Here is a 20,458-nt window from a genome sequence, read left to right as displayed (position 1 = left end):
TGAGTATTTATGTTAATGTTATCACTTATTAGACCACAAGACCTACAAAATCGTATTACACCACTAGACCAAAAAGCTAGTTTTTAGGTGTTTCAACCTAATAACTAGTCAAAAAAAAATGTTGACTGATCAAAATAATTAATAGCAATAATGATAGAAACGATGATACTATACATCAACTTCATGTAGCAAACTTGTTTTATTCATAAAGGCTTCAATTAAGCTGACCTATATATAAAGTAAAAATATTAAAATTGCCGGGCATAGTACTTGTCTTTGGAACGAATTTTCAAATTAAAGTACCTTTTGTATTTATCCAAATATAAATGATTGAATTGTTGACTTGTTGTTATTCTTTTCAATTATTTGTTGTGATATATCATATATATAATAGTTTCATGACTTTTCCTTCCCCACTTGTGTGGGTGTCAACAGGGAACGGTGGTCTGATACGGGAACTCTAACAAAGAAAATTATTTTCTTGACTTGAAGAATTGAATGTATACCAGTAAAATCCAAAACGTTGTTACTAGAAAACAAAGATGAGTACATTAAATCATTCATTATGTTATCCACGCTTAGTAAACTATTTGTCAATAGTCAAAATAAAACAAATGCCTGCAATGGTAATCTATCTATCTTGGTCCTACGGATTGGTACGGTAAAGATATCGACAACATTGTTTTAATTTTATGTAACAGACGACTTATGTTTTTTTTATTTTATTTTATTGTTCGTGCAATGCATAAACTCAAATCAATATTGTCAATATCTTTATCAGTTTGGCGTCTAAATATTTCTCAAATAAATTTAAAAAAGTTGAAGAATTCGGTGTTCCAAATGGCGTTCTGGACTAATGTAGGCCTTAAAAGACAAATTTGGGCTCTTGCAGGGTTGAGATATTCATTGCCTACATTTTTATTTTTAAAAAAAAAATAAGTACAGTTTAAAGCATTTATAGGCTAGTCTTATGTCAGATCCTGAGCCTAACAATTTGGGCCCAAAAAAGGTGCAAATTAGTCCAGCTTAACTCAACTATTCAATCCACTAAAATCTCCATCTATTTTGTGACCTTCAGGTAGATTTTTTATTTCCATCTTTTTTTTTCTCTCTTGTTGTGGAGTTTTGCTGAGTATTTCTCAATTTGAAACACGGCAATGATCATTTCTAAAAAAATATGCAAAGTAGGATCTTCTTTCAAACAAAAATTAAGATATGCAAAAACATAAATCAACAATAATAACATGAAAAGTACAAAAAAAAAAAAAATAGGGTGTGTAATGTTTTTGGTCTGTTAAAGTGAATTGACGCAGAAATCCTTTCTATTTGTCAAATCTACCTCATTGCTTATACAACACAAAAAAGGATTAAATTTATTGGAAATTTGCATCAGATCCAATTAACAAATCTGACTAAAACAGGCCACTATAAGCAAAGAATCATCAGAAAAACACTTGACAAGTTAGTTTGCATTAAATGACCCCTTAACCGATCGAAGCACACTCCACATGACTGTAGAGACGAAAAAAAGCACAAACCCCATACCAATAGCATACTTCAGCCCCAAATTCATCAGTAAATTTACCAAAATGCCCGCAATCACAACCCCAAAAAAGTTTGCTGAGACAGCCGGCCAAAAGGACATGCCAAGTACTGATGCAACAATTGCGCCGGTCCACGCACCCGTACCAGGGAAGGGAACTGCTACAAACAGCATTAGACCTATCCATTGAAATTCCCGCACCGGTTCTGCCTTTTCTTTAGCTCTTTCGAAAAGAAAGTCGATTATGCCCCTGGATGATGGGATCTTCTCAGAGAGAAATGATGCAATTTTTTTCAAGTAGAGGATAATAAATGGTACTGGTGCCATGTTTCTGTAAGAAGAGAAGGATAATAATCAAGTTTCAAGCAATTTAATTTTTCAAAAACATGTAAATCATAGTGCCTAATAATACGAAGTAAAGATAACCAAACCCTAAACCCTAAAACCATCACTGTAAGATAACAAAACATTAAATTTCAGCACATGGTCTGGATAATAGTGACTAGATGTAATATTGCTGTTACCAGAGAAAGTTTGACTTATATTAACCAGTTTGACTTGCATTAAAACTGGGTCATTAATCCATATACATTGGAATTCAAAAGCTCATGTAGACTATCCCTTTCATGTGAATAACACAAAGTGAAAAAAATAAGAGGGTTCAAATGCCTCCATCATGCCTTTATTTTTCTATTTTTAATAATAAAAATTCTAAAATTTATATGTCAAAATAAAACCATTATATGTGATCTATATTATGTTCTCTACATGCACATAAAAACTTATCATTTTTCGATTTTGGTTTTATAGTAATTAATAAGTTAAAAAATCAACGTCAAGAATTTATCCACATCATCATAATTTTACAAGCTCCTGATACTAATCAAACCAACATCGAAATATCATGATCTCTTACGCGCGCATCGAGAAAATGATATAAATTATATCTAACAGTTTTTTATTGACATTTAAGTTTTAAATTTTATGTTATTGTAGTTTTAAAAATGGAGGCATTTGAACCATCCTCAAAAAAGAAAAAGTAATAGAAAACAAAAAGGAAACAGAATGAACTTGAACAAGGGAAGAAAAGAGAAGTACCCCAGAATGGAGAGTATAGTCAATCTTAGCGGGTCCAATTTCATCCAGTAACCCACAGGTATTGCCCCTCTGAGTTCCAAAACCGGTAAGGTCCCGAGAGTAAATACAACTGCCTCATCAGGCCAACCCAACTTGCGCAGAGCTGTCGCAATCTTCAACCCAAACCCAGAAGCTTTTATTGAGTTATCGGTTGCATGGGAAAGACCCGGTAAGGCGAAACCCACTAGAGCGACGGCAACCCAAGTCAGAGAAAACAAAAGAAGCCTATTTGAAGCGAATTCTTTGGGGTCTCTTAGTTGAGATTTAAATTGTGGTGCTGAACCTGTAATTCCGTCTCTGTGAGCCTGCAAATTGTAGTATCTTAAAGTATAAAAATTAAAATTATTAATGCCATTATTTTTAAAATATAAATTATTAATTAAATAAAACGATATAACATATTTTATGTATTAATTTTGTTATAATTTACTACTTAAAAATAAAAATATTGAATGAATCAATTTTATTGTAAATTACTAAATAAAAAACTATATAAAATATTGAATACCATATCATTATAATTCTTACAGTATTTTGAAACCAATATTCTAATTAATAATTCTCCTTTCTATTTGCCCGTTAACAAATAAACCCACCAAATGACAAAATTAATACCATAGATATTGAATACCCAGATAAACATACTTCATTGACAAATGTGATTTTTGTTTCTAACAAAAGACTTAACTGTGCAAAGTGACTTTTTGCCAGTATCATGGCCTCCTTATTTTCATTTACTTTTTCTTCGGGAATTCCTAGTTGATTAGAAGTTAAACCAGCCTTTCACTGGTCAGTATGGTTTTTCTCGTACCAGGTACTGCTACCAAGGTTGTAACTGGCAGGATGTACTGGTACAGTTAGGTAATATAAACCTACTATAACCGTGATAACTGATTTCACACTGTTGCAGTCCTTACTGGTATCAGGAAATATTTTTCATATAAAAAAGTAGTGGGCATTTATTAAACTCGTTTCCCGTTTGTTGGCTTATTTATCAATTAATTACTCAAATTGATGGTTCTACATGAAGAAAGAGAAAAATTCCCCCACAAAAATGTGCAAAACATATAATGTGAATATCAGGTGAGTTTTCAATGGGTACTGGTATAGGCATGTACCAGTAAAAATTGGAATCCTAGGTCATATGCTAGATGCTATAAAAAATGAAGATGCAGTTAGAACAAAATATTCCAATAATTTCAATTTCGGCATTTGGAGTCATCTACCTAATTTTAATCTTGGCAACCTTCATCTAATCAAGTAGAGTTTGATGAAAAAAGCACTACCTAATAGCTACAACCCAAAATTAGGGATTTCAATTTGTTAGATTTCCAGCTCCATTCAAAACAATGCTACTAGCTTCAATCATTAACAGTAATAATTAATTGCTGTTCAGGTAGCTAATTTTAAGTGCATGCAAATTTGTGGTCAAAGAGACCTTTAACTGAGCGAAAGATGGAAACTTTGATTTGCATTGAAGCTGGGAAGGCGAACATGAGCACAAGTAGGCGAGATTCGGCCTTGTGCAGAGATAAGAAGAGCGAGTTTTCTTAATTTCTGAAGAGAAAGGTCTCACAGCTGGGGATAGCGCGAGAGCGAGAGAACCCATGGCTTCTCCCCTTCCGTTTCTTAAAATGGGATAAATAGGAAATAAAATGGAGGTAGAATCAACTCATCAAGTAGCTAGTCAAGATGCAACGAGAAAAGTTTACAGTTCCTTTCCCTTTGATCGTTGCGCCATCGCTGATAATATTTGGATTTTTATTGTTCTGGTCTTTTATTTCTTTTGGAGAGGGCTTATGATTTTTTTTTTTTTTAAATAGAATCAATTTTAATTAAGCAAACTATTAATTTGATTTTTATAAAAAAAAAAGGTTTACTGAAATTTTAATTTAGTTTTAAAGAATATGTGATCGATAATTTTTACTTATTTCTTCCTCTACCGATTTTTTAAATTAGTAGAGCTGATTTTTATAAAAACATAATTAATGGTGTTTGTTTTATTAAAATAATTAAAATAAATTCCATTAAAAAAAATTGGCCTTATGCTATGAGAACGAGATTACGAGAAAGACACAAAATTAGACTTTTAAGCAACGAACTCAAATCGTCAAATCGTTAAAATTGATATGCAATACGTGTTAAATTTATAAAATCAAATGGTAGATTTTTTATAATTTATTTTTAATATATTCATTTTAATTATTTCGACTTTATATCAAATTAATTTGAATTATTGTAGTATGTTAAGTATCAGCGATTTGATTGACAGAAATCGGTGCCTCTCAAAAGTATTGGAGTCATTATAAAAAAATTAATTAAATGTAGACTAGATTGGACACTAATACTGTCAGTGTCCATGTTATTCGTATTAATTTGCAGTGCATTTAATTAATTTATTAATATCATAAAAGAATCGGTTAAAATTCAGTTTGAATTTACTATGAAAAATACATATGAAAAGTTGTCTCTTTCTGCTAATTTTAAGCTAGAACGTGAGTGAGGATACCAATTGTTTCAATTAACTGCTGCAAGTCTTGATAATTTGAAGAAAAAAAAAAAAAAAACAGAGAGAGAGAGAGAGAACGCCGGTATGAAAAATAGATAATTAGTATCCCAGGCAAATTCAGTTGTTCTTTTGAAATAAATCATGTATTTTATTTTTCAGAAAGATGAATTGATAACCAACTTATTTTTATCAGATTTTGAAATAAATCATGTATTTAGCATTCTATAAGATTTTGATATGTAGATTCCATAATCATGTGTTATGGTCAAAATAATTATTGTATTGAAGATTTGAAGTTCTGTCTGAAACCAAATTGTTAAATATCTATGATCTGAATTTTCAATGTACGATCAAAGAATCAGAGGAGATTCTTGGACTATAATCAAGTTTAAGTTCCCTATATTTTGATTCTACAGGATAGCATAATACCAAAATAAAATGCAGCTATATTTTTTCAATTATCTTTAAAGAGGTTTACTCACTTCTTACAGTTATGTAGAGAAGACAAATTAATTACCCTTCATTTTCTATTTCTATACATGAAAAAAGTTTTAAAAAATCTTCATTATTTTAGAGATCAGTACTATATTTCTATAACCACTACATTGCTGAGATTTATACATACTATGTGATCTAATTCAAAGATAAAATAACCAACAATATAGAACAACTAAACCCTACCAACTTAAACTAATGTAGGAGTTTCTGACTGCCTCTCTGAGTAATAGTTCACTCCCTTGTACCGGTACCACTTTGCAAGCACCAAGAAATACATCAAATTCAGCACGCTTATTGAAGCAATCAAGTAATAGAAATAATCCAACCTCCCTTTGTTCAAATCCTCAGATAACCAGCTGGTAGATCTATGCACAATGATTACCAGAAGGCCACTCATATAACTCGAAACCGCAATCCCGCTAAAAAGTAAGGATCCGGCTATACTCCGCATATTCTCTGGGAATTGTTTGTAATAAAATTCAAGTTGACTGATGTTGTTAAATGCCTCCGCAAGCCCCAAAATTATCAGTGGGAGTATTAACCAAAGACTCGACAATGATGAAATTGCTCCTCCACCATATGACAAAACTTTCGAAATCGGCGCATACACTGCATAGTACCGCCGTTTTGCCTCAATTATTCCTGATATTATCATGGCAATGATAGACAACACCATGCCAATTCCCATTCTTTGAAGTAATGTGAACCCTTCATCAGTTCCTCGGATCTTTTGTAACCACCGGAGCAGTAGCCGGTCATATAACGGGATCCAGACTGCGAGTGCTACCACCGGAAAGATGGTAAAGGTGGCACCAGGGATTTCTAGATTTTTACCTGTTATATTCAAGATAAACTCAATTTTTCTTCAAGTTCTTTTAGTCAATTTGTCAAAAATGTAAATTCATTGAAAGCTTTTTTTCTCTTCAAATTCTTCCAGTTATGTTTAGTGTATTAGTGATGCAATGATACTGAGTTGCAATGAAAATGATTTTAATATCTGTTTAATGTACCTATATGTCTGTTTGACTGGAGAGCTTGTAAGATTATATAGGTGGTGATTTGTGCAAATGCCATGTGATAGATGAAAGTGGTGGTCCAAATCGGGAGAGTTCGCAAGACACATTTCGTCTCTTCTACTTTTTGAATGTCACAAAGCATCCATGGGTTTTTGGCGGTGCCATTCGGTAGGATGTCAGATTGGGAGATGATTATAGCCGCCTTGTCGAGCCACCTAATTTTAAAAAAGAGGAAAGATAAATCAGTAATATATACTTATTTATGAGATGAATATGGCTGATTTTGTTTATCAATAGCATAAAAGAACAACAAAATTATATTCATAACATCTTTTTCAGCAAAATCTCATTTAATATAGAACCGCTAAATTATTCAGCAGACAACCATCACGACTGCTGATAATTCAGCAGTTGAAATTTGTGTTATCATTTTCTAAAAATCCGGCTCTCTCATAATCCAGATTTCAACTGCTGAATTATTCAACAGTTCTGGTATTAAACGAAATTTGCTGAGATTGATGGTATAGGTTGAATTTTATTATTTTTTTATGCTACTGGTAAAAAAAAAATAGTTGAATACTGAGTCTCTTTACAGTACTGGTCAAAGCCAGTGAGGTAGGTGCTGGTCATTACTGTACTGTTACTGGGTTGTATGGTCATTCCTAGTGATACATTGTTCATTTGGTATGTGATTAATTGTACATTTACAGTATAAAAATTAAGGAAAAATAACACTATATCTGTCATTAGTGATGCATAATAGCAACTGTTCATGCAGGTACAGGTCACTGGTAAGGAATGGTATGAATATGATATCTGAAATTTTTTCATCAGTTATAAACATATTTCGCACAATTAGAATCCTGGACACAAGCTAAGTCAAAATATCTTACTGATACATACATTTTTGGTTCCATTAAGCAATCTTTTAACTCACTTAAATTCTTAGATATCACATGTGAGAATTCTCAAATTAACTCACTTAAATTGTTCGGTGTATGGAAGCTTTGACACAATTGAACTGACTAGCGGGACCTGAAAAAGGTCGTGGATAGGGTCACCGGGTAGACTAAGCCTTTTTTTTTTTAATGCCGCCACAAAAACCCTCACAATGCCGATAAATGGGCTTCCCTCAGGCTTCACCTTGACATATATCTTTGCACCACCATAGAAAAAAATGCATGAGATAAACATGAGGCCAGATGGGATGGTGAACCCGATAAACCAGCTCACGTCGCTCTGTATGTAGATGATTAGTGTCGATGATAGGCCAACAGCTATGGTCAATGTGAAGTAGTACCTGTTGAGAAGATGATAATATATAATTTAATATAATTTGTTTGTTTTTCAGCTAAAACTTCATAAAAAGTTAATAGGTTGACTAACATGGTACCCAGTCAAGAATTCATATCCTAAAATCCCATATAATAGCAGGAGCTTTGGTCAAGAAAGCTCATCCAATATGGTGGCAAAACTGTAAATAGATAACATCTACTTGGTTTCATTTTAACTGAGGGCAAATTTCTCGTTATTTATTTTTTCGAATACTAATTTGTTCTGATGTTGTTCAACCGTATTGCAGAAACTACAAATCATGGGTATTCTTCTCTGCTTTGACCGGCACACAAAATACAGATGTTTCAAGAATGTTAATCTATTGGGTTTAATTTGAAAAAAAAAATAGATATTAATTAGCTAAATACCAGTTGAAAAAACTGGCGATGCCCTTTCGGCCCTTGTCAGTATTTGGGTTGAATTGGTCGGCACCGAAGGCCAAGTTACATGGCCTGATGCCTCCAGCACCAGCTATTATGAATGCAAAGGCAGTTATGAGGACAAAAAGCTGGAGACCTGTAGCAGAGACACAGTAATCGCCGATAGTACATTTTGGGGGGTGCAGAGCCGGGATGCCTGCTGTGAGAGTAAGCAGTACCATTCCCTGTTAGTTGTACGTACTTGGTTAATAATTAATACGTGAATAAGTAAAAATAAATATATATATATATATCTGTTGCTAGTTTATGTGGATGATTGGTTAAATAAATGATAAAGATATATTGGTTTCTAGTTTAATCAGAGCATGGCTTATAGGGAAAAAGACAAAATTGTGGAATTGTATCCCGTAAATATCCATATTATTTTGTTATAAGGTAAATTTTTTGTGTTAAAACTAAAGCATCCATCAAAGATACAATCATTTACCAAAAGAGATGCAAGAGTGCCGAGTCCGACTGTGGTATACCGACCAAGGTATGAATCCGATACATATGCCCCAACCACTGTCGCCAGGTTGGTCGTACCATTGAACACATTTAAGGTTGTTGCTGCATTCACATTGCTCATGTGAAACACGCTTGTCAGATATACCATTAGATTAGAGGCTGTACCAATGCTCCCCAATTTCTCAAATGTCTCATTTCCTGTAAATGATAAAGAAGGAAATTATACTTTATTTTACACGAGAGAGGTACCAGTGTACACTGAAAAGAAATCAATAAACATTCAAAGAAAGAGAGACAAAGAGAGAGAAAAAATAGAAGCAACATTGCTGGTAAGGCATGAACAAGTAATGATTTAGTAAATGGCAAAATGGCAAGTAGGTACCTATGAGAAATGGCATAGCTTTCCAGCCACGGTACCTGATCTCTGACTGGTAGGCCCTACCAATCTGCTCCTCTTCACTGTTACTGGTACCGGCCTTCTCATTAGTACCAGTACCAGATGTCACGTCATTCATCTCTCTTTCTCTCCTCCTTGTTCTCGGTTTTGTATCTCTTTTCCTCTCCGCTTGTTATCTGGTTCATACCCTGCTTCAGATCAACTTAGAATAGAATAATGTAGATGATCATCCTCGCAAAATGAAGTAAAGAGGAAAACCGGTCTCATGGAATGAGTAATTGTCTCGGCCCCACATGTTAGTCACTAATTGATATTTTTGACCTGTTAAAGAGCACGCTCAACTAGCGAAGATGGTTTACTGTGCAATTATACCGGGTCTACGCAAGTAATTACGAAACAGAGGAGGTAACGAACTCGATTGAACGACAAACTGGAAGAGGCCACGTGTCCCTTGACAGATCATTACCGAATAGGAGATGAATATTACGCGTAAACCAAAAAAACATGTGTCAGGTTTTCTGTGTCCCTCTATAGCTGTTTGTTTAGCTAGGCGATGTTTTGTGGTTTCTTATTATATGCTGCTTCTTAGAGATTGCTTCTCGTTTCAGACGATAATTTACGAATATAATACTTTTTTAGCTTAATTTATAACATGTGCTAAAATTTTTGAGAAAAGGTTTCTGTCCACTGGGTTTTGTCCACTATTTGTCCACAACCTTATCCACTCTCATATAACTGTCTTTTTACAGTATACAAGATTCAATTAAAAATTTACAGTATTATTTGAAAATTTTACAGTATACGAGATTCAATTTTACAGTATGCAAGATTCAATTGAAAATTCTACTGTATACAAGATTTAATTTTTACAGTATACAAGATTCAATTGAAAACTCTACTGTATACAAGATTCAATTTTACAATTCTGCTGATTCAATTTTACAGTATACAATATTCAATTGTAAATTTTACTGTGTAGAATAATCAATTTTACAGTATACAAGATTCAATTGAAAATTTTACTGTATACAAGATTCAATTTTATAGTATACAAGATTCAACCCAGTGCGAACGCTAATAATTAACTCTAACTGCTAATAACCGCTAATAACTAACTCTAACTGCCAATAACTTCCTATAACTGTAATTTCCGAAAGTACAGTTTGAAAGTACATTTATTTTGTACTATTGTGCAAGTTGTAATCTTTTTCTAACTATCATGGGACCACTTCAAATAGTTGCTGGATGTTTTGTGATTAACTGATATATTTTATGTGATATATTGTATAATTATACAGTATGTAGAAGTAATTTTACAGTATTCGCGCAAGTCAAAGCTGTGGACAAATGGTGGACAATTAGACGCTTCCAAAAAAATTTTACTAATTCGATCGGGTCGCCTTTAGAAACTAATCATAGTCAAACTGCGTGATAATTTATACACTTTTTTGCATGTTATGAATATCTTGGTAATCCTTTGTTTTAAAAAAAAAAAAATGAAAATTTTTATAATCTCCATTCATAATCGTAGGCCCGTTTGACTCAGTACTATTTTTTTCCTTTTTTTATTAGTTTTGGAAAAAAAAAAAACAAAAAAAAAACATGTTTGGTTAAATATTAGACCATCTATATCTCTACAACTCAAGTAAGTTTCTAAATACATCTTAACTGCTTTTTAAAAATTAAGGTTTTTAAAGTTTCTAAACTTTCATATTCTTTAAATTAATTTTAAAATTTCTATTAAGCCACATCAGCAATAAATTAAAAAGAGAAATAATTTGAGCCAATTATTTGACCAATATATAATTTATAAACAGTTTCTTATTATTAATAAATTTCCCTACATATTTTCTAAATAAGGAACTCCCTCACATCTTTGAAACTAAATTAGAAACTCTAATAGTACCAGAGATGTAGATACTCTTAGAATTTTTCTATTGTTTTATGTACAAATTAAACCAATATAAGGTATGTTTGGATGACACAAGAATAGAGGTTATTTTAGAATAGTAACTATTCGGAATAGCAATGTGCATCTAAATAATATTTTTGTTATTCGGAATAGCTAGAATAGTTACTATTCTCTATTCCTTGTAAATGTTAGAATAGCTACTATTCAGAAGTTTGAAGAGAGAGAAAAAAAATGTTTCATTTTCATATTTCCACCAATACAGTCCCAAAATGACAAATTTGACACCACTTCTGTTATTTTCACGTCGTGACAATTCGTTTGAGATCTCACTTACCTATCTTTCATCTTAATTAGCACCTTGTTAATACTATTTTTTATTAGTTACAATTATTCACTATTTCATATGTACAATCCAAATAATATTTTTACTAATCCGAATAGCACCATTTTCACACTAATTTAAAAGTCACTATTTTTTCTCAATTCTCATTTATTATTCTCAAATCTCCCCTACCTTATTAAGGAGCTTAATGTCTAGATCCTGCAAGGGTTCTGATTTACTGTTTTTTGGACGGAAGGATGCTCAGCCATTGAATTTTCAGATCGCACATAATCTGCCTTCATTTGATGAAATACACCCTTTTTATGTGTAGAGGTCTAAACTTAGTGAAAATTATATCTGTCACACGTAATGCCACACATATCATCACATGTATTTCTATTCTGCACCGTCGGATCTGAATCAAAATTCGTGCAGATCAAATCCAACAAATGTAATTTTTTTCGCTGAAGATTTAGAGGCGCCTCTCCCAGTTCCCCTCCCCGATCGATCTATTTTTCCCCCACACCGACCTATCCAATTCTCACTACCAAACCCTAGGTTTTGCCCCAACGGAAGGTTTACATGTCTTTATCGATACCAGTAGTGAGAAGGAGAGCGGAAGGGAAGAAACACAGTACGAGATAGAAGCGTGATGGTGTCGCACAGCCTCTTCGGGTGGTCGCCGTCTCACTTGCAGCCTCTGACACCGGTGTCACAAGTGTCAGAAGAAATTGCATTCGCCCTATCTGGACCCTATGGTGGACGAGGGCACCGGAGTGATGGATGACGAAGCGGGGGCCGACAGTGATTTAGAAATACCAATATGATGATTTGGAGAAGAAATGGGTATGGTTTTCTTCTCTATCTCGTTCGATTTTACTTGATTTTGTATTGGCTTTTGAGAAATCTGTGTGGGCCCTTGGTAATATATTCTTTTTCTTGCATTTTTACTTATGCAGAACAAAGAGGCAGCCTCAGGGTATGGTGATGCAAGGTATTTGTAATTGATTTTTCATTTTGCTTTTTAATCTAATTAATTTTTTGCATTGTATTTTCATGAGTGTCTTACAAAATTGGCATATCACTTTCAATTATTTCATGTGAAACAGTTCGATACCGAGAAGGAGACAGCAGGACGAATTCGAGTTTTTTTATTTTGAAGGGGATGAAGAAGAACACAACCGGCAGCAACCGTTAAAAAGTTGAACTATCACACCCATATGAACAGAACCTCCTCCAGTCGGTGGACCCAATCTGAAACCGAGTTGTTCTACAAGGTTACTTTTTTTTTTTTTATTGATAACAATAAAGTTTACAACATTACATATAGAGTTTACAATATGCATTTATACAAAAGATTGTGCACATAGAGATTACAGTACAAATTTTTACATCAGAGCACAATCTGAAAAAAACTGCAAAACTGAAAACAGTTTACCAGAAAGTATGAAACTGAAAAACTGAGACCAGTATACCAAAATTCACAATCTGAAAAACTGAAAGTAGCTTACAGAAACCCTAAAAACAGAAAACAGTATACCAGAAAACCGGAAAAAAAACTGAAACAGTATACCAGAAAACATTAGACTATCTCTAAAGAGTGGGAAAGGTTGCTAAAATATAACGAAAATTTTACAAGGTTGCTAAAATATATCTATGGAGTATTATAAAATAAAATAAAAAATATAACCACTTGGAGCATCTCAGAGGATCCAGCCCCTCCCCCTTTTTGATTGCCATTTCTTTTGTCTAAATCTATTGTTTCTATTTATTTGGTTGTTTATGTTATAGAGGATACGACAGTTTGGTACGGATTTTGCGATGATACAACAGCTTTTCCCAAATCGAACAAGACACCAAATAAAATTAAAATTCAAGAGTGAAGACCCGACACGTGTACGTGATGCCATCACACATAGACTCACCGGTTAGCTCTTCTTCTTTTCATTTTTACTTTGTTTATTAAGTGTTTACTGTATTTTATTTCTCAATTTTTTTTTGGGTGTAGATAATTCACAATTTGAGAAGGTTATAGAGATTTTGGAGATCCAAGCGGATAAAGTTGCACCAGAAGAATCGGAACCGTCATATCAGGTTCGTCTCTAACTCAATAATACCTATTTTTCAATAATATAATATTGATTTCTTATCAGTGTGCATTGTTTCTTATTAAAATAAGGCTGATCAATGGAAGAATGAAGAAAGAGATGAAATTTTTGAAACTTGCCCTAATGATTTGGATAATTCTGGCAAACACGACTCTGCGCCAAATGAAGATGATTTGGATGCAGTTTTTAATTGGGACAATGAAGAATTGGGGCAAGAAGATTTTGTGTTTTGAAACTCATTTGTGAATCATCAAACCATAACTTCAGTTGCTTCAAATTTTTTCCATTTGCACCTAAATGAGGTTCTATTTGCAAATGCATCCTTCTGTTCATAAGGTGCAATGTTCTCTCTCTCTCTCTCTACCACATTTTCTCAACCCCCCTCTCTCTCTTAACTTATTGGAACTGTGTATCTGATCGATTTATCAGTGCCATTTTAAAGTGAGTTCTTGAAGGGTGCAACCGCAAATAAATTACGGAGGCGTATGATAGCTTTCTATAGAGGCTGATAGCAACTTCATAAATTATCTATGTTTTTAATCTTATGTACCAATTTTTTATCAATTAATATAGGTTTTTTTTTTTGTTTCTCAATGTTGAGTGTATTAAATTTAAAAGCCTTGTATTGGCTTTAGCAACACTTCATTATGAATGTTGATAAATTATAAATAGCTATCAACATTGATGTGGATAAATTATGAATGTTGATTTTTCAACTAATTTATTCATATAAATAAAAATTAAAGAGTGATAATTTTTTATGCAAATGTAGAGAAAATAATATAGATTGCTTATAACAGTTTTATTTTGACATAATTTTTTTTAAATATTTGTTATCTAGAAAAATAAGAAACAGAAATATGTTAGATGCCAAATAAAATAGAGCCATTTGAACCATCCTCCACTTTGGAGAGTTACCACAATGTTTGAATAAATCAAGAGCGTGATCATTTGAAGTTGTGTATCAGTCATTCAAGTTACTCGTCACCTAGAAACTTATATACAAAAAAAGGAGTAGAATTATTGTGTTTGTAAGTTCATCAAGTCTCTTTGTGAACTCAATTTTAAAATCTATCAGATTGACTTTAAATGATGAATTCAAATTGTTGAAAACCATACCCATTTCTAAATGCCCATTGGTATTTAGAAATACCAAATTATCATATTATTAAATTATTATTCGAGATCATGGTTCAAAATAATTAAAATACAGAATTATATAAATTCTCTAATAGTATGTCTCTTAATTTTTGAATAATTATTGATTATAATGTGATCCCGTTGCAACGCACGGGCACGATACTAGTTTAACTACTATAGCTATTCTAGCTCCCATCCAAACGTACCTACTTATTTTGCAAAGCTAGACTACTCTCACTAGAAGGAAAATCCACATCAATTCAGTCTTAAAAATTAACTCTTTAGCATTGCATTATATTCAGGCATTCTCTTACGCATTCATGGCTCGTCAAACATAGCGAACAACCATGAGGTTTTTCTCGAGAGAATGAGACGCGACAGTAAGCAATTTACCTACTTCGACACAAAATAATACAAAACTTAATTTGACAATGAATCGGAGGCGATCCGATGAGCAGTGGACCAAATTTGGTCCAGGACCCATCAAGTACGCACAAATCTTGATGTAGATTGAACAGTTCTTATGCCCGATCAGACCACCCTTTCATCCATTTGACAAACGGTTCGTTATTACTACTTTTACTGATCCAACCACAGTTCAAACCCTGGTGAATCTCTCTATTTAGGACCAGAGATTACAGGAGATTACATGAAGGGTTTTCCCCCAATTTATTCAAGCAATCATGCATCATCTAACAACAATTTTGAGGCCCAAGCAAATATAACAAACACCAAAGGCACACTTAGTATAAAATTAAACACACAATTGGGGGAACTTAGGAGCTAAACATCTGGATTTTCCTTTCGAGCTCATCTTTCTTTGCACCGACAATACGGGTCACCTCTTTGCCATCTTTTACAATCACAAAGGTCGGCATCGCCTGTACTTGCCATTCCCTCGATACCTCCTGAAAAAAATTGCAAACAATGAATCTTACATAAATACCACCGTGTTTTGTGTTAACTACTGGATGTTCACTACAACTTTAGGTTTTAATAGGGAGAACCTTTGAGGTAGAACTATGCATTATTAGTTTCTCTCTTTTATACTTAACAAGAAAGGAAAAGAGCAGAACAAACTAGAACATATGTTTTCTTTTTCTTTCTTTTTTCTTTTTTTGTTTTTGTAAATTGACACTTCATTTGTTCATTATTATTTTTTGTTTGCTATGTATGGATGTGTAGCGTAAGCTACTATTTTATTCTATTTATTTTCTTTGTTCCTCTCTCTTTCTTTCTTTTATGAGTAGGTTAAAGTGCCATTTTTGTGGCCCAATCATGCCTCACATCCTTATCTCCGTTTTCAAATTCCAAAATCCTTATATTTTTTTTAAAAATCCTTCAAGAAATCCATTTTCTTTTATGTGCTCAAAATCCTTATATTTTTTTTTAAAAATATATTCTTTTTTAGAAAGATTATGGACCATCCAGAAACGTGATTTTGTACCTATCTAAAAAAATAGTTAAAAAATTCCAAAAAATATAAAATTTGGTCTCCGAGCACATTTTAATATGGAGATCATGTTGAGAGGTTCGGAATTGAATGTTTGGACTTTAAAAATGGAGACAAAGATGTGAGGTATGATTGGAGCACAAAAACAATGGGGCATTTAAACCCTACTATTAATTTACTATCATTTTTTGGGGGGAAGGGGGGAGAATTGGGGCAGTAGTCAACTCACTGGTAGCTCATCAACATCTACTTTAACAAAAATAGCTTGAGAGAATTTAGTGGATAGAGAATTAAATATAGGTCCAATCATGCGGCACGGCCCACACCAAGTAGCAGTGAAATCTATTACCAACTGTGTAGAAATAGCAAAGAATAAAGGAAACCATGTCAGATGTACAGATACATATCTTTCAATTCCAAATTAGCTAAACCCAGTTAGAGAAATGACAAGTCAGTTGCACATATCAAGTAATTGCATTAACTGGGAGTCAATACAAGCAAAAGTGGAACGAATTGAGGCTTACTTTGGCAGTTCAAGTTTAGTTTGGGCTTAAATAGGGCTATTATCAGTAAAAATACAAATTTGTCAATGGAAACCAAAATTAGGTGCATTAGCAAGCATACTTAGACTCAATTTATTTTTTCAATTTGAAGCATTTACTTTGATTTTAATATGGACCCTAAATTTTGATAATAAAACAATTCATAGGAGCCATCGCTTCCTTATCTCCTCTCTAGTCAATTAAACCCTAGATCAGTCTAATTGCCCCAAATTATCTCAAACAAAACACCAATTTAAGTATTCCCGGCGTATTAACTCCAGACCGAATACAGTAATAACAAAAAATCACGCAATAACAAACAAATTACCGCCTTGTTGGAGTTCTTGTGCGCTTGAAACTGCTCGTCGAAGCGATCCTTTGAGTGCACAGCTATCACATTCGATTCAGATCCGCTCTCCTCAGGAGTAGCATAAGCGGACGACATAAAACTACCCATTTTTTGTATCTCGTTTACTTTTCTTTTTCTACGAGGCTTATGCGTGGAGAGGAAGAAGAGAACTGAGACCTGAGAAAGAAGGAATGAGCATTTGGGCATATATATAGCGGACAGCGCCGCGTAGCTTTTATTGTATTCACATTAAAAATAGTTAAAATCGAATCAATTGAATTAAATTAAGGTTATATACGAATATTTAAGTACATTTAATTTGTCAAAAGATTTGTTGAAAGTTAAAACGAACAAATGGATCGATTTCATTTTCTATGTTTGTATGTATGTATGCCAAGAATCAAATTATGCTTTCAACAAATATGTTTAACATTTCAAATATTTTTTATATTGTATCTCAATATTTAATTGATTCGATTATAGTTGTATTATTTGTAATTTGGGAATATTTCACAAGGAAGAAATTCGACTTACAAATAAGGATTAATTTCTTATGTAACTTCTTTAATTTTCTATTTACTCTTAGTTATCTCTCATCTTTATTAAGGAGCTTAATGTCTAGATCCTGTAAGGGTCTTGATTTACTGTTTTTTTTTTCAGAATGATGCTCAGCCGTTGAATTTTCAGATCGCACATAGATGAATTTTCCAAATTATGAGCTTCAACACTTAAGTATGTATTGGTCGCCGCATATGATCCCAGTGCCCGTAGACCGCGCTCCGCACCCATGGACCGCGCCTCTGAACCACGCACGGCACTGCGGACCGAGCCTGTGCACCGCGCACCCTTTTTCTTTTTTTCTGCTGAAGGCGGGATTCGAACCCAGTTGGGTTCTGTTGGTACCAAAAGTTTTACCACTACACTAGAGTTCACATGTGTTATCTTGTAGATAAATATAGTATTTAACTATTTTTCTCTACAAATTTGATTTAAATTATATCTCCTCCTTATTAAGGAGCTTAATGTTTTCTACTACATAATTTGCTCCCGTTGCTGTGCACGGGCACGATTACTAGTATCTAATATATCCCTCAACTTTGATTGTTCTTTTCTATTTTTAATAATTCATAATAAAATATTATTTAATTTATTATTTTCCCACTATACTCTTTCTCTGTAATTTGAATTCTACAAGATTAGAGATTTCTTCTCTTCCTTTTCAAGGGAACGCAACAAACAATATTTGAACCAAGAGCAGAAATTAGATTGGAGATTTATTCTCTTCTCTTCTTCTTCTTCTCTTTCCTTTGGGACATTTCATCATATATCTCGTTCGGCATATTACTATTCACCGTGCGAAAAAAAAAATTGCTCAGAGTGAATTTTTATTCCCATGATGAACAGTAAAATCCAGTTCAAAATTTTCAAAACCCATGCCCATTCCTATTCCCTACCGGACTGCTGAACGGGCCCTTACTCTTTTGTTACGGGATGTCTCCATTGCTTTTGTTCCCAATTTTGTCAGCATTTTGATCCAAACGAAGAACTGGAGACAAATATTTTTCTAAATAACCGGAGGGGCAGACCTTGTTTCAAATTCTAACTTGTTATTTGTGGTCTGTCATGCTCCGGTTGGATTCGAGCCCAGACTAAACCAAATCGAAACTATATCATATTAACAATAATAAGTGTCACAATTTCTCTCGCTTTATATTTGTTATGGCCTGTCGGGTTCCAGTTCGATTTGACACTTAGATGGAATATGAATTCTTCCTGGGTCAGCATCCGATGTAACTAGGGGTGGCAACGAATCAAACCGAATCGAATTTATTCTAGGTTTGAGTTTAGTTTGAATAAGATTCGAACTGAATCTGGTTTGATTCGTTTCGAACCGAACTCATTTCAAATCGAATTAATTGCGAACTACACATTTTTCGAATCGAACCAAATCAAATCATGAACTAAATTATTTTTTAGCAACCCTAGTTATACCGGTAGTTTATATATTAATTTTTTCTTACGGGACAAAATTCACATGGCTTCCTTTTACTGGTATGAAATGAGTGTTTTTAAGTTGAAAAATTGTTCATGAAAAAATACATCACAACAAATAATTGTAAAAAGAAGATTAAGTACAAGAACTGAAATATGCAGTAAAATAAGTAATCGTACTTCGAGTACTCACTCGATCAAACCCTCGATCGGACCATCTAATGAAGTGAGAATCCAAAAAGTAGAGAAGGCGAAGGAGAGACGACCGAAGAGAGGGGAGAGACAGCCGTCTAGGCTGGAGAGAGGAGTGACGGCAGGAGAGACAGCCAGTCGCCGAGAGCGTCGGCTAGGTTTTAGAGCGAGAGGAGAGGCGGAGAGAGAACTAGATTATTGAGATTTGAGAGCGAGAGAGCGTCAGCTAAGTTAAATTATGACTCTCTATCTTGAGTTTTAATTTCATCAGGTAAATGAACGGTCGATGTTATTATGAGATTCGAACCATAAAAGTTCACGAACCCATTTCGATCGAACCATGCTAGGTTTGAGTTTGGTTTGAATTAATTTCGAACCGAACATGGTTTGATTCGTTTCAATTCGAACCCATTTCGAATCGAATTAAACTCGAATCAAACCTAAATCAAACCCGAATCAAATCACGAACTACGAATTTTTTTGCCGGCCCTCGATGTAACAAGGGAATGAAGAGATAATAGAATATTTCTTTTCTCTTTTTCATTTCTTTAATCAAAAGGCAAGATGCTTTGTTTCTTTGCCTTCCTTTTCTTTATTCAAGGGTGTCTCTGTACGTTATGGAGATGTATGCAATCTCAAACTCAAAGCACTTCTGTACCCTTAGAGATGCCAAATGTCATCCGATTTTAATTTCATCAGTTGTACCAGCATATAACACACCCCAAAATAATATTATGTGATATTAAAACCACCAAGCAAATCATACCATCCTTGTGTTAGACAGGGACGAAGTGGGTCATACCATCCTTGCAGAATTTAAATCAGAGAGAAAGAGTAAGGATATATTGGGAAAATAATAAATTAAATAATATTTTATTGTAGATTATTAACTCAAAGGATAAATAGAAAAGAACAATCAGAGTTGAGAGATATGTTGAATATAATCGAAAGTATAAGGATAAGTAGAAAATTAAAGAAGTATTGAAAGATACATAAAAAATTAACCCTAAAAATAACATGCAGAGTTTAAGTGCTAAATAAGTTGTATTACTCAAATATATTTTGGAAATTCCATTAAAACTTGGCGGATTTTCAAAATGTAGAATGGAGTGGAAGGCTGCATCGG

The 20,458-nt window shown here is 33.5% G+C and overlaps 4 protein-coding genes and 1 long non-coding RNA gene across 7 annotated transcripts; 2 read left to right on the top strand and 3 right to left on the bottom strand.

Moving 5' to 3' along the window:
• Positions 1–1,300: 1,300 nt before the first annotated feature.
• On the bottom strand, positions 1,301–4,449 carry LOC144575117 (small multi-drug export protein). The gene is made up of 3 exons (XM_078325236.1): positions 4,119–4,449; positions 2,642–2,985; positions 1,301–1,874 (listed from the first exon to the last, which is right to left on the bottom strand). The coding sequence occupies exons 1-3, from the start codon at positions 4,287–4,289 to the stop codon at positions 1,463–1,465; spliced, it is 927 nt and encodes a 308-aa protein (XP_078181362.1). The 5' UTR covers positions 4,290–4,449; the 3' UTR covers positions 1,301–1,462.
• A 1,343-nt stretch (positions 4,450–5,792) lies between these two features.
• LOC144574879 (protein NRT1/ PTR FAMILY 2.11-like) lies at positions 5,793–9,633 on the bottom strand. The gene is made up of 6 exons (XM_078324972.1): positions 9,308–9,633; positions 8,906–9,123; positions 8,407–8,642; positions 7,686–8,003; positions 6,698–6,918; positions 5,793–6,521 (listed from the first exon to the last, which is right to left on the bottom strand). The coding sequence occupies exons 1-6, from the start codon at positions 9,438–9,440 to the stop codon at positions 5,875–5,877; spliced, it is 1,773 nt and encodes a 590-aa protein (XP_078181098.1). The 5' UTR covers positions 9,441–9,633; the 3' UTR covers positions 5,793–5,874.
• Positions 9,634–12,318: 2,685 nt separating this feature from the next.
• On the top strand, positions 12,319–12,729 carry LOC144574660 (uncharacterized). The gene is made up of 3 exons (XR_013518271.1): positions 12,319–12,402; positions 12,516–12,550; positions 12,666–12,729. It is a non-coding gene; the product is annotated as an uncharacterized LOC144574660 (long non-coding RNA).
• A 625-nt stretch (positions 12,730–13,354) lies between these two features.
• LOC144574927 (uncharacterized) lies at positions 13,355–14,330 on the top strand. 3 transcript variants are annotated; one of them, XR_013518311.1, is made up of 4 exons: positions 13,355–13,483; positions 13,565–13,650; positions 13,736–14,000; positions 14,107–14,330. XR_013518311.1 is itself a non-coding variant. In XM_078325034.1 (3 exons), the coding sequence occupies exons 1-3, from the start codon at positions 13,378–13,380 to the stop codon at positions 13,895–13,897; spliced, it is 354 nt and encodes a 117-aa protein (XP_078181160.1). In that variant the 5' UTR covers positions 13,355–13,377; the 3' UTR covers positions 13,898–14,087. The 3 variants fall into 3 exon arrangements, 1 of the variants encoding a protein (XP_078181160.1); XR_013518310.1 differs by having other exon boundaries at positions 14,094–14,329; XM_078325034.1 differs by lacking the exon at positions 14,107–14,330 and having other exon boundaries at positions 13,736–14,087.
• A 1,119-nt stretch (positions 14,331–15,449) lies between these two features.
• On the bottom strand, positions 15,450–17,409 carry LOC144574766 (thioredoxin H2-2-like). Its single transcript, XM_078324819.1, has 3 exons — positions 17,128–17,409; positions 16,487–16,609; positions 15,450–15,712 (listed from the first exon to the last, which is right to left on the bottom strand). The coding sequence occupies exons 1-3, from the start codon at positions 17,353–17,355 to the stop codon at positions 15,581–15,583; spliced, it is 483 nt and encodes a 160-aa protein (XP_078180945.1). The 5' UTR covers positions 17,356–17,409; the 3' UTR covers positions 15,450–15,580.
• Between the last annotated feature and the right edge of the window lie 3,049 nt (positions 17,410–20,458).

This window comes from Carex rostrata, chromosome 23 (genome assembly GCF_964058835.1).
Source record: "Carex rostrata chromosome 23, lpCarRost1.2, whole genome shotgun sequence".
Lineage (NCBI taxonomy): Eukaryota > Viridiplantae > Streptophyta > Magnoliopsida > Poales > Cyperaceae > Carex > Carex rostrata.
This window is presented reverse-complemented; position numbering and strand designations above follow the sequence as displayed.